Source organism: Anopheles nili, chromosome 2 (genome assembly GCF_943737925.1).
Source record: "Anopheles nili chromosome 2, idAnoNiliSN_F5_01, whole genome shotgun sequence".
Classification (NCBI taxonomy): Eukaryota; Metazoa; Arthropoda; class Insecta; order Diptera; family Culicidae; genus Anopheles; species Anopheles nili.
The window spans coordinates 32,776,363-32,790,108 of NC_071291.1; the positions used below are offsets into that span (position 1 = coordinate 32,776,363).

Consider the following 13,746-nt stretch of genomic DNA (forward strand, 5'->3'; position numbering starts at 1 on the left):
AGCGATGTAATGCCCGCGTTCCAGTGCGAACGGAGATGGAAAGAGCCAGCCGGCGCCATTTAATACGTGTAATTTAATCAAGAGTCCATTATAAAGGGGCGGAGCTAAGGCGGTTGAATTCGAGTAGATTTCCAGCGCCCGGGGATTTGTACGGGCTGTTTGGTGTCGTTCGGTTATAAATTCGCTCCGCATGGGTTGAACGTTTACTCACGGTTGTTTTTATCACTGACAATCGCAACGTCAAGATGACACTGATAGCGATACTACGGCAGGAGGCATCGATCCCGTTCGGTAGCGATGATTCATGCCACCCAGGGTAGCCAGTTTTCGAGTGGTTCGACTGCTCGAAACGGGGGTAGTGAAATTTCTCTACCCTTTGTGGCACACTTGTTTGCTCTTGTCACAGCCTGCCTATCGGTCGGTAGCTCGCAAGGAGATGATGTTGCCCTTTCATTTCTTCTACCCGGACTGGTAGCCCAGCGAAGCATGCAAAAGGGCAGCATCGAAGCGCGAATCGAGCTGTTGTTGCTTTATTTACTTTATCGTGTTTTGTCGTTCCTTTCGATCACGATCGTTGCGCTGTCTCGTTTCACCCGCTGCGTACGATCGCTTGCCTCCTTTCTCTGTCGCAGTCGCCTCAGCTACCGCCAATAAACCCATTAATTTAATGCTCTTTCGCTTTCTCTCACCATGCTTCTCGTATTCGTTCGATTCGAGCCGTTCCAGTCGGTTCCCTTTTCCACCGTGTTCCGCTTTGTTGTTGTTGTTTGTCTCTCGCTCTAACTGAGACGCGATCGTTCATGATCGATCTTCCTGGTCGCTAGCGCTCTTTCGCACGCGTTCGCTTTTTCCTTACTCTCGCTCTCTCTCTTTCTCCCTCTGCTGGCATGCATACCCCCAGGCAAGGCAATACCCGCTGATTTGTGTTCATGATATTTTCTCTCCCTTTTGCTCTCGCCCTGCCACCAACTCTTGCCCAGCCGAGACGAGTTGTGGTGCGATCGTGGGTGCATACAAGTCGCCATTTGTCGTGTCACCGCAAGCGAGTGCGCAACCGCATCAGCAACCGGAGCAACAACACCATCAGCAGCAGCAGCAGCACGGGATCGATAACGGCGCAAAGCAGGAGTCCTGTTCGCGTGATCAAGACACCACGTCCTTAGAGACCGCACCAGTGCCAGTGAGCGATCGATTTCGAGTGGAGCGCGCAGAAAGTGACAGTGGCGATCGTGAAGGGCGCGAGATCGGTGATAGTGACGGGCGTGATAGTGGAGTTGATATCGATCGTGCCACGGCAAGATCATCGTCAGACGCCGGGACGCCATCCAGTGGCAACACCCCATCGGTGATAACGTCCTGCTCGAAGGCCCTACTAGGATCGGACCCGGTGAAGGTGCCCTCGTACGGGTTGCAGGATCCGGGCTCGGGTTCCGCATCACCGCCGCGCTTTTCAACGCTCCAGACCGTGATCAACAGCAGTGGTGGGTACGCACCGTACCAGCACCATCACCACCAGTGGCCGTGCGATCTGACCTACAAACCTGTAGAGCACCGGGCCACCTCACCCTCGAGTGAGCCCTCTTCCGTGGGTGAGCTATCGCGCCAACAACCGACCCCACCTAGGGCCGTGTACATCGGTGATCATCCACCGTCCGGTTCCAGTCACCTAACCGTGGTCAGCCACCTAAACCCGCTGGTGAGCTCAAACGATCCTGCATTGATCAGCAGCATGCGTGGAAGCCTGCTTCCGATGTACTCCTCGTACACAGGTGGAGGAGGTTCACATCATCACGATCACCTGGACGAGGCGGCAGCTTTGCAACATCACGTGCAGGCACAGGACGCACATTTGCGCGCAGAGGACGAACTGTCTGCCATCCACCATCACCTGCATCAGCAGGCTCAACACCAACAGCAGCAGCAGCAGCAACAGCAGCAGCACCATCACCAGCAGCAACACCACCACGAGGTGCAGCAGGTTGGGCAGCAACACAGCATCGACGAAATGATCGCCGATACGCTCAAGGACGAGCAGTGTGCGATCGTGGAGAGCTACCTTACACCCACGCTGGTGTCCGATCATCATCATCATCACCACCACCACCATCACCAGCTGGGGGACTCGCCGACACACCAGCAACAGCCGCTAGGACAACATCATGGACTGCAACACGGACACGGTGGGTTGCACGAGTCGAAGGAATACACCGGCATTTATCATAACAACAACGACAAGAGCGTCATCAACTACAACCATGCGGCGCATCATCACCACCAGCAGCAACAGCAGCACCAACAGCAACACACCAACCACCACACGCACACCACGAGCAGTGAATCGCGCAGTCCGGAGTATTCGCACGCGCACGATGAGTACGATAGCGGGCTGCAGAGCTTCACTCAGTTGCTGAATGTGCCTCGAGCGAGTGATACGGCGCAGGCGATGTACCACCGTCACCAGATGTCGGCCGAAGCTGCAGCAGCCGTGGTGGCTGGTACGGCGTCCGCAACAGCGCCAAACGGCGCTCAAACACCGACCACAACGACGTCCTCGCCAGGACCCTCGGAGCACCTGAGCCTTGGCGGTGTTCCATCCGCCGGAAGTGCGCTGCACGCTGAAGCAGGCGTTGGACCGGGTGTTCCCGATGGCGGGCTGTCTCTCTACGACACGCTGCAGTCGGGTGTTCTCTCGAGCGGGTAAGTTCACTGCCGGAAATGAGCTGCGTGGGACCGGGAGATCGTGTAACAAGATCTTGTCTGCGACTGCGTCTAGATCTTTGGGGGACTCGAAAATCGCGAAGAGTTGACAACTCGCTCGATTCGCGGGTGACAGATCAGCGCAAACAATGCGCCTCTTTGTTGGTTTCGCGAGGGAGCGCTTGAGCAACATTACGCAGACGTCCAGAAAACCGGCGTATGGTCATGTTGCAGACGTTCTTCAAATTCAGCTGATCGTCAACGTTGATTGAATGTCTTTAGAGGCAAAAATCACCATCTCCCGGTGCGTGTTTGGTTGGATGATTGCGCCACAGGATCCACGTTGCGGGACGTTTTGTTGCGTACGTGACCGTCCTAGCCGATCTCTGTTCTTGATCGTTAGCGATGGCCACCCATCACCCATCGTAGACGCAACCACGGGACTTGTGCCGAATTTGATAACGACGACAGTACGCCGGTTTGGAGGTCGATCGTGGAGTTGATCCCGATTGCTCAACGGGCGCAAATCGCGGTGCATAAATAGACACAATCAGGACCAGGCGCTTATCGCGCTCAAAATTTGCTGACGGACGTGCAAGGTGAAGATTGAGCTTTTGCGTACAAGAAACGTCCGCACACGTTGCGGTTCTAAGTTACAGGCTTTGTAGCAAAATGTGTGCGCAATCATCGTTGCGTGGGTATGAATATGAAGCACGGCTTCGAATGCCGGTGTGGGCATCAACCCTCTTGTGGTGGTGTTCGAATCGAACTCGATCGCGACATATCGCGATCGCTTAGTCACACGATCCCACCATACCGGTATCATTAGGCGTGTGTCACTTTCTTCCCGGCGAAAAAAGTCAGCGCTTCTGCTTGCTTTATCGCTTCGAAATGGTGCACAAAATGAAAAGTGGGGAGCTGAAGCAAAAAAACACCTCCCTTAACGAATCGGGGGGGGATGTCAGTGTAGGGTAAGCATTTCCACTTCCCCCCCCCCTTCCTCCCTCTCTCCTTGCCCTACTCGATCCTCTACTGTCAACAGCGCGAGAGCCAACAACGGAAAATATACGGCAGGGCTGCAAAACGAAACACGCCACAAACGTGCCTTGGGACATTTCGCGAGGCAAAACCAAACCCGCTCTTGCTGGCGACACGTGTGTGTTGGCCGGTTGGGGGCCGTTCTCTCCTCACCCTGCCACTCTTGCTGCCCATCCGGTTTTTTTCTCGTGGTGCCCTTCCATCCGGTCGGTGACGCGATGATGCGTTCCGGCTCGTCTGGGGAGGGTTTGGTTTTGTGTGGCAAAAATTGGGCTCTGCTCGAGCACGACTTCGAACCGCGATGGATTCGCGATCGTGCCTTTTGTGCGGTGTTTGCCGGGGGTCTAAGGGTCCGGTGATGGGGTGTACTAGCGATTACGTAACCACCCGTGGGCAGGTGGGTGGGTGAGAGAATCGGAGTGCAGGAGAGAGAGAGAGAGAGAGAGAATGGAAAAAAGGGCAGATCGGATTGATCGCAGATCGATAGGAATGAATTGGATCGGATCGATGGATATCAAGAGATCGATCTGATCGTTGGTTTGGAGGTTAGGTGGAAAGAACAGGAAGAAAGAGAAAAAGAGAAAGATAGAGGGAAAGCGAGAGGGATAGAAAGCAAGAAAGATTGATAGAGTGAGCAAAAGAAACAAAACAGGCTCATCAGGAGATCAATTGGATTGGATTAGATTTTATCGATGCCCATTAGGAGATCGTTCATATCGATGGATTTGTGAGCGAGTGAGTGAGAGCGAGAGAGAAAAAGAGAGTGAGAGAGAGAGAAAAAGAGAGTGATAGAAAGGAATAAAAAGGTCAAATCAGAAGAGCGATCATATTGGGATCAAATCTAGGCGCATTAAGGAGATCGGTCAAATCGATGGGTTGGAAATAGAGATCGAGAAAGAGAATGAGAGAGAGAGAGAACCTGCAAATGTCATGGCAGAACCTCGATCGATCGGTGACAGATGTGTACGTTTACTCCCTTTTCCAAAACGGATTTCGCCGATGCCTACAAAAATGTGAAAAAATGCACCTCTCCAAGGGTGCCCCAAGCAAGGTGGCTCGATTTTTTCTCCAAAAGCCCGCGCATTGGGAACTTCAAGAACTTCGCTCGTCCGTCCCACAGGTCACGTGCTCGCGCAATGGCGGTTAAGTAAGATACGCCCGGTTCCCCGGGAGTCGCCTTGTCGCGGGTTATTTAATGTCACGGTCGCTCTGTTTTGGTTCGGACGTGTGTTACTGAGTTGCCCCGTTTCGCGTGGTGCGTTTTTAGGGGTAGCGCACCCCATGGCCGGGGTGGGGGCTTGTGTTTTTGCTTCTTCTTCTTCTTCTTCTTCTTCTTCATCAGCGTCACCCTAACGCAGGTGCGGGAAGAACCTCTAGAAAAGCGGGCTCTAGAAGAGCTTGGCTCGCAAAATTCGTGCGTTACACCGCGCGTGTAATCGTTACGCGATGCCACCCGTGCCGTATCGGTGCACCAGCGATTCCCAACCCCCACCCCCCCCATAAGGGGGTGCGCTTCCGAGGGGTGGTTCTCGAGCCATCCCTTACGCAAATTACACCACCCACCCAACCACCTGGTGCATGGGTACAAAGAAACGGGCGTTCGGTCACGCTCGTCCCACCGCTTAAGGGCGCTTTATCGCGCGCCCGTCCGGCGAAAGTCCGTCCGTGGTCAGCTCTAGCGTATTTCTTTTTTTTTTCATTTTTCGTATCACAAAACAATGCCCCTGCCTGGTCTGAGTCGAGTGAGTCGAGCGAGTTTTGTTCAGTGAAACCGGCCGTTGGCTTGATATTCACTCGCCGACGTTCGACTTCGATAGGTGGTGGGGCTCTTCGGACGGACAGCCCTTTTCACGGTGTAAAAAGCCAGGTGGCGTGTGTGTGTGTGTGTTTGTGTGTGCGAATTGCCAAAGGACGAAGACGTAGATGGGGATCGCTTTGGTGTGATCGCTTTCCCAACGTGCAGTGTTTTACCATTTTTGGAGCGTGTTTAGTGAGCACGGCATGGTGGGCCGAAAGCAGTGTTGAAGACGAACGTGATCCTTCAACGACGAGGCGAGATGAACTACCGCATGTAAGTCGAGTCTGTAGGTCTGTGGGGAGCTGCTTTGTGGGTGGTGAGGCGATTTGTTGCACTCATTAGCGGGGTCTTAAATAAACAGCCCGCACGAGCACGAGCTCGTTCGGGTGGATGTGTGATCGAGGCAGGGTTTTTCCGATCGATTTCCAGGGTCGATGTTGATCGTGGAGAAATTCGAAACCTCACTCGATAGGGGCTTCAAGTGGAAAACAACACATACACACCTTGGCCGTGAGCGGACAATACCTCAACGACCGCATTCTTTGGATTCTTTTGCGGCGCAGAGATAGGCAGGCATGTCGCCGAGCTTCCGCAAAAAAAAAAAGAGAGAAGCTAAAGAAACCGAGCCCTTTGTGAGGGGGAGTGTAAACGTTTAGGAATTTTGTAAACACGCGCAAAACCGGGAACCGGGCTCAGTGCAAAGGCAAACGCAGCCTATTTTTGTTGTTGCTGCTGCTATTGTTGCGGTGGTGACGAATGGTTCGTGGAAACAGGTCGAATCGATCTACGCCTGAGATGAAGTTTATTACACCGTGGAGGAGAATTTTGTCCACCAAGATGTGCTCCCATATCCCAGTGCACTCGCCGAGTGGAGGATGCTTCGGTTCGGGGAGTGTTTTGCTTTATTCAGCAATTTTTGCTTCTGCCCCAAACCATCGCGTTGACTTGGGGATCGGCGACGGCAAAGAACAAACAAATAAGGCACAGTTTGTGAATGAGAATAGGGGCCCTAAAGGCGGGAGCGAACCGGGAATTGGGAGATCAAATGGAATGGGCGAACGACAGCAGCAGTACTTCTTCCAAGCCCACAAGCCTACCGGAATGCGGATGAGCGATCCCTGGTCCATGGTCCTTAGTTTAATGCATGCGTTTATTTGTCTCTCCATCAGCCCTTCGTACGGTCGCTGCTCGTTCCCGAGCATGCAGTACTTCAACGGAAGCTCGACGGACCACCTCTGGTCGAGCGGTGTTTCCGGTCTCGATAGCGATTACATGAAGGGTGCCCTGCCCGGTTTCCAGCGGATCGTTTCCGGTACGAACCCGACGCGTGCCAATCCCTACAGTGCCGTTTCGACGTCCTACGCCCAGCAGGTAGGGTTCGATTGCCACAGATCGATCGATCGACTCGGTTTCCAGTCAGCCTGTGTAACGGCGAAACGTGTCCTTTTCTCTCTCTCTCTCTCTCTCTTCACGCAGAGTGACACTTGGCCGCAGCATTACGACTCCAGCAGCATCGCGTATAGTGTGGCCACGTCCAGCACGACCCCGGTGACGGTGAATAGGCGCGCGACGGTGGCCACAACCGCCACAACGCATTTTCCGGCTGCGGCATCACTCACAGCACGTAAGCATACCAAACCTTTAGTGTATCTCGGCGAGAGCGGTGCGATCCTCTGCACGGGACAAGCCCAACGATCTCAAGGTCATTTAAAGGACAAACGAACCCATCGTCCTTCTTTCGGTCTCTATCAGAAGGATACGTGTGAGTGTGTGTGTGTGGGGAAAACGACCGCGAGAGAGAGAGAGAGAGAATGGGATTTTCCTTATCACAAGCGTCACATATCGCCAGGTACCCTTTCAAACCGGGAGTTGGGATTGCGTGTGAATGTTGCATTTTCCCCAAAGCTTGCAGTTTGGCGTGGCGTATCCCTTTTCCAAAAGCGTCAATTTCACACGACCACCTTCCCAGCGCAGGTTGTTACGTGCACACGGAATGCGATGCGGTGCGTGTACGTGTTTATGTTTCGTTTTTTTTTCTCTTCCTGACCCCAAACAAAAACACACACTCTTGAAACCCCCTCCCCATGGGTGGGACACTTTTTTTTATTATTATGATTTTGGCCGTGTGATAAGCCGCGAAACCTGAATTTCGCTCGATACTTAATCATCACGTAATAGCCGCGGTTTCGCTTCGCGCTCCGTTCGCGGTTACTGCCAACGGAAGTGTTATTTTCTTGTGTGTTTTTCGTGCTGCTTGTGGATCAAGCCCCCTGCTTCGAGGAGGTTTACGCAGCTACATTGGACGCGTTCCTTTCCGTGGGATTGTCTGTACACTGTTTTGGGTTCAGCTTCCCGATGGGGGTTTTGGATGGGTTGATCGGATCCTCCATGAAAATGAATGTCAGAGCATACATGAAGCTGGCTTACGTTTGGCCACTTGATCGTCTCTAACTTGCAGGTGGGAAAAATAGCAGTCCCACTACATGCTTGGGCATCGTTTTGTCACCATGACTTACGGGAGGGCTCTACGTGGTTGCATGAACCGTATTTGTGGCATTCTGCACGTACGGCTCGAGCCGTAATGTTAACTCACGATAATTGTAAAAGCAGCCCCACAAACACACGCACATTCGCGCCTATGCAACCGAGGGAGCTAGATCACGAAGCGACAGATTCATACGCCCCCTCTTTCGGGTTCCCGTATCTGGCACGTCGAGGCGGTGGCATTCCTTTCGACCTGGCACCGATATGTGATCGCGGGTGTCGTCTCACGTTACAGCACAATGCGGGCTGTGCCCCCTGTTTTTTTGTCGCCTAACGAATCGCACCGGAAAATTGACCCACCCCCAGCCGGTGGGGCACTCTCGCAAAAGTTGGCAACCGGAAGCGCCGTCCCAGCCGCTTACTTACGTCCCGTGCGCGCTCGGTGGACTTCCGGTTCCGGTCGCGCTTCCTTGCGCGGTGCGACTTTATCGGAAATGGGCTAAGCAGTGGAAAAAAAAGAGGGGCCGTTTGGGAACTGCGACTTGACCGCGACGGTGGTGACGCCTTTTTGTCAACCCGCGTGAGTCGGAAGACCGGCGTTCGCTGTGGAGCATGACGGGTTTGGGTGAGTTCTTGCGTGTGGTTCCAATTACTCAACCTGGAACCGGGTGCTATGGGGGCGGAAAAAGCGTCCCGGACAGAGAGCATGTCCGCCTGGCGGGAAAGCGAAGATGTGGGCCCATGGGCGCAATGGGTGGCATATGGTGGCGCTGAAGGAGTTTGACGTAATTTATGCTGCGGAAAACGTGCCCGGGGTTGTCGAACGAATCAACGTGTTTTAGTTTTCTTCTCCTTTCTATAATAAACCATAAACCAATGGGGTGGGTTCTCCGGAGAGGGCGGCAATTGCGTGTAACGCTAACGTTTTCTGGCGTGTGGCAAACCGCATCCGTCTCTCTCTCTTTCTCTCTCTCTCTCTTTCTCTCTCTCTCTCTCTCTATTGATTAGGTGCAACGTGCACGAAGAACTGCAGCATGCAGGTGGCGAACATGCACACACACAAATAAACACACACACACACACACACAAGCGGCGCGATCCGTACCCAATTCTACACTCAACTGTGAAAGTAACTCTGTGTTTCGATTCACCCCTCAGTCGGGCTCGATGCGGACCTGTTTACGGAGGGACGAGAGTGCGTCAACTGTGGCGCAATTCAGACGCCTCTGTGGCGCCGCGACGGAACTGGCCACTATTTGTGTAACGCGTGCGGACTCTATCACAAGATGAACGGCATGAATCGTCCCCTGGTGAAACAGCCAAGACGCTTGGTAAAAGATCCTGTAAACCAGAGCTTTTTCTCACTCTACTCTACGCTACCTTACTGTAACACACACACACACATACACACACCTCTCTCCCCCGTCATTTGTTCCCGGTTCCAACCACCCACCCCTCCAAAACACCCTCCAGTTCAAGCCCACTCTCATAAGGTCGCCGAGGCTCGGGTTCGAGGACGATCAGCACAGTACGGCAGCAGTATCCCTTTTCAAAACGGTGTTCATCATGCTCGTGCTCGGCGGTTGACTCAGTTGGCTGAGCGTTAACAACATTCGCATTGTCCTGTGTGTCCATGTGTATCCATGTGTGTGTGCGCTTACGAGTGTTTGGGGTTGCCAGGGGTTACGCGAAAGGCATCGCATCCTGCGCTCTCGATGAAATCCATTCCAAAACGGGAAAGGTATTAGGAAGGTTCAGAAAGGCTCGTCGTCGAAAGTTTTTGTTGTTTTTCTTTTTTTTTTCCGGGTGATCGGATGCATCGCCACTGCTGTAGGAACACCCATTCAAATGTACCCCGCCCCCCCGCCCTCCCCCGGCCAACCTTAGCAAAACCGTAGGCGAAGTTTGCTTAATTTCCAGGCTTCGCCAAGCTTACAGCTCATGACGTTTCGATCTCTCATGATGTTGCTGCTCTTGCTCTTGCCGCTGTTTCGAATGGGTGTTTTTTTTTTGTTGTGCATACTGCCCCCCCACCTCCACACGCCCCCAAACTCCGTGTCCCACACCTCGTCCCATTTCGTGAGGAACTAATCAAAGTCTACCATATCCAAAATTGTAATTCCAGTGGCCGCAGAACAGGGCGGGGATCTCTATAAGAACAACTATGCCTTCAGTAACTTGACCACTCGCACCACCGAGGAGAAGCAAAGTCGACGGATGGTAGGTTTTTTTCTTCTGACTTTTCCTTTGGAACGGATTTCATAGAGTTTTGCCTGGTGCTGTGTTGCTTCCGACTCTGGTAGACCCTTTCCACCCCCAAAATACCACCTCATACCTAATCGCTTGCTCGATTTCGATACGCTTGCTCTAACACCGTCAGCATCCAGCTACACACCCCGTTGCACTAACGCTTTCTCGGCTAATACTTCATCCGGCTAATACTCTATCGACTTCAAGCTAGCCCCGTAGTTAGGCCTGGTACATTACGCGTGATAGGTTCGCAATGACACCGAGAAACTAATGCCTGTTTTCTGTTCTCCAGAGCTCGGCAAGGCGCGTGGGCTTGCAGTGCTCGAACTGCAACACGACCAACACATCGCTCTGGCGCCGCAACCAGGTCGGTGAACCGGTGTGCAATGCCTGCGGTTTGTACTACAAGCTGCACAACGTGAACCGTCCGCTGGCGATGAAGAAAGATAACATACAGGTAAGTGTTGTGCCACCGCAGCGGTTTTGGCAGCGACTGCAGCACGCGAAGCATCGTTTTGTAAATGGTTTTATTTTTGCAGTCCCGCAAGCGCAAACCAAAGGGAAGCAAAAACAGTGACGGCACGACGGGCAAGAACAGTAACGCTGCGAGCAATCGGCAGAACAATTCGAGCAGTAACAGCGTATCCGAGACACCGAAGAAAGCAGATGGTACGCAGATTGCATACATTTAGGCGCGCAATGTGTCCGGCGCAAGTTTTGTTGATCGAACGAGACATTTATTGTGATTTTTTCCTCCCCCACGCTAGCAGGAATCAAGCTGATGAACGTTGGCGATAGCTCGAGCTTTGAGAAGCTACTGCCGTCGTCTCCATCGAGCGAGGGCAGCAATCAGTCCCCATCGCATCACAGCCACATGTCACCGATCTGCTACACGCAGCAGGTACCTTCACCGATCACCAGCACGCCAACCAGCGGGGCCATCGTCAGCAACAGCAAGTACAATCAGCAACCGAAGAGCAACTCGTACATGCTCTCATCACCGACACCGATGAACATGTTCAGCGGAAGCCCTACGGGAGGCGTTTCGGGACAGAACCATCACCATCAATCTTCGGGCGGACCGCTCAGTCCCGTAGGTTATGGGTTGCCGGGGGTTGGTGGTGGCCATGGGGCCAACAACGGGGGCTCGAAGTACCAACAAAGCCCCCCACAGTCACCCGAGGACATGCTGTACTACGATATGCTGCCCGCCGACGTGCACGGTGGCGTAGATCAGCATCCTTTGGCGACGATCGTGAAAATGGAACCACTGGGCGGAAATCACTACGGTGCGTATCAGCAAGGTTTGCACCACTCGGAGGGTGGTATTGTTGGAGGGTTGATGCATAACCAGCACGGAGCAGCAGGTGGAGCACATCATCACAGCCGCAGTCCTTCGGTGGCGGACGATGAGAACGAATCGGTGGCGGTGGCTCACGCGCAACAGGACATCATCGAGAGCAAGCACAACATCAACCGTCCCACGGTGGTGTCCTTGTCTCGATAGACGGGAATGGAATGGAGCTGTTGACGGTGGTGTGGACGGTTTCGGCCACTGCTGCAGCATGCACGAATCTCATACGACTTTCCTTGGGCGGTCGCATTTTCCGAGGAAGCTTATGATACCAAAATGAACTGATTTACGCAAAAGACTCGATTCGAATGTTTAACACGTTAAGGATGTAGATTTTAGGTCGTAGTTTTTGAGCACGTACGTTTCACACGCCAAGCGCTGGAGCACATCGCTGGATCGCTTATTCTGCTGGTAAAAGAATAAAACCTAGCGAATCTCCAAATTCAGCCATCTCACTCAGCTGGGTGAAACCACCAGCTAGCCAAACGTGGCAGTTTGGACGCTAATTTTGTTCGATTAAGGGATAAGGAAAGATGGAACGAGTGTATCATCTAATCACGCGAAATCGACCGTAGAGTGTAGGTGTTGGGCAAACGTTTTGCCTCCATCAGCGGTAATGTAACATATCTCGGATCTGTTCGCAGGCTACCGCCCGCCAGAGCATTAGTTGTAAATAATGTTAATGCGAACAAAAAAAAAAAAAAAGAACACGACAACATACAAAGCAACATAGTACATTTGTAAGGGAAAGGTTTTAGGCTAAGGGAAAGAGATGGTGTATCAAATGTACAGACTCGATCAGCTCTCTGCATACTTCGCAATCGTTCCAAATTTTTTAAGCATCTAGGCTAGAGAGAGAGAGAGAGAGAGAGAGAGAGAGAGAGAGAGAGAGAGAGAGAGAGAGAGAGAGAGAGAGAGAGATAGCAGTTGTACCGGATTTGGACGCAGACACCAAATCTGGTACCCCACATTTCGGCGGGAAAGTGGAAAATTGTATCATATATGTTTGATTGGGCTTTTAAAAAAAAACGTAAACGTATCGCGCCGTTTTTCTTGGTTAGGAAATGTTGACAACTCGACAATTAGGATTACAAATTTTTTTTTTGAACTAGATATGAATAAACGTAAGTTTTACTGCGACATCGCATGGCATGCTTTTCTTCGTCCTTTTTGTCTCGATCAACGAGACTAAAACCCAACGCCTGCCTCGAAGTCTAGGGGATGGTTTTACACTGCAGACACGTGTCTGTTCACGCTTATGGCGAAGGCTAGTTTTCCATCATTGCAGGGTTTTTCGCCGACGAAATGCTTATGCTGCCAACTCATAACCCCACACGCGAGGGTAGCTGCAGTTTTGTAATGTTTTGTTTGACCTCCGCGCATTATTAATCATCACTACATTCGTCACCACACCATCATCGGCCGTTTTTCCCTGAATCATCATCATCATCATCAGGCGGTGGTGTTCGTGAGCCCGAATTACACACCCGTTCGTGTAAAGGCGTTTTTGATATGGGGCGTGATATAGATAACGCTTATGTACGGGGCATTCTTCCATTTTTCTTTTCCATCAACTGCCAACGGCCAGACCAAAAAAAAAACCCTTGCTCTCGCAAGACCCAACCGCCCCGGTGACGGTGGTGTAATCACTCTGAAGCCTGAAGGCTCAATAAAGCAGGGGGGATGTGTTTTTTTGTTGTTGGTGTTGTTGCTCTTGTGTTCGCTTTATTGAACGTCCGATCGAGCGGGGTCGATTTGAGATCGATTTTCAGCCCGATTTGGAGTGCTTAAAAAACATTCTTCCAGCCCGTCCCGTACGCCGGTGGAACCGCAATAAATCACACACAAAAACCATTGCTCTCCCACACCTGGGCGAACCATGAATTTGTCACGTATGCACTACTCTCCCTGCGCATTTTCAGACACGCGCGCGCCCGCATGTTGCCATGCTGCGTGGTTCCAACGCTGGCCGGCACTGGCGGTGGACACTTCACATGGAGGTGGGAAACTTAGAAAATGTGCGCTGTGACCGGATTGGACCGAATTCCAGCACACGTAGAGGCGCGCGATCTTCCTGGGTCTCTCGCCGTGATCGAACTGACACGCGCGGCTCAAATCGGATGGC

The 13,746-nt window shown here is 52.4% G+C and overlaps 1 protein-coding gene across 1 annotated transcript; it reads left to right on the forward strand.

Annotated features, from left to right (window-relative positions):
• Nucleotides 1-245: 245 nt before the first annotated feature.
• LOC128721721 (box A-binding factor-like) lies at nucleotides 246-12,761 on the forward strand. The gene is made up of 8 exons (XM_053815503.1): nucleotides 246-291; nucleotides 981-2,697; nucleotides 6,703-6,904; nucleotides 7,010-7,157; nucleotides 9,176-9,360; nucleotides 10,560-10,724; nucleotides 10,807-10,936; nucleotides 11,038-12,761. Exons 1-8 carry the CDS (start codon nucleotides 246-248, stop codon nucleotides 11,772-11,774), a joined length of 3,330 nt encoding a protein of 1,109 aa, XP_053671478.1. The 3' UTR covers nucleotides 11,775-12,761.
• The last annotated feature ends 985 nt before the right edge of the window (nucleotides 12,762-13,746 follow it).

Excerpts from the sequence above, each read along its gene's own strand:
- LOC128721721 (XM_053815503.1), top strand. The coding sequence starts at position 246 with ATGACACTGATAGCGATACTACGGCAGGAGGCATCGATCCCGTTCG. Across the intron at positions 10,725-10,806 it reads TGAAGAAAGATAACATACAG|TCCCGCAAGCGCAAACCAAA; the intron begins GTAAGTGTTGTG and ends TTATTTTTGCAG. Across the intron at positions 10,937-11,037 it reads GACACCGAAGAAAGCAGATG|GAATCAAGCTGATGAACGTT; the intron begins GTACGCAGATTG and ends CCACGCTAGCAG.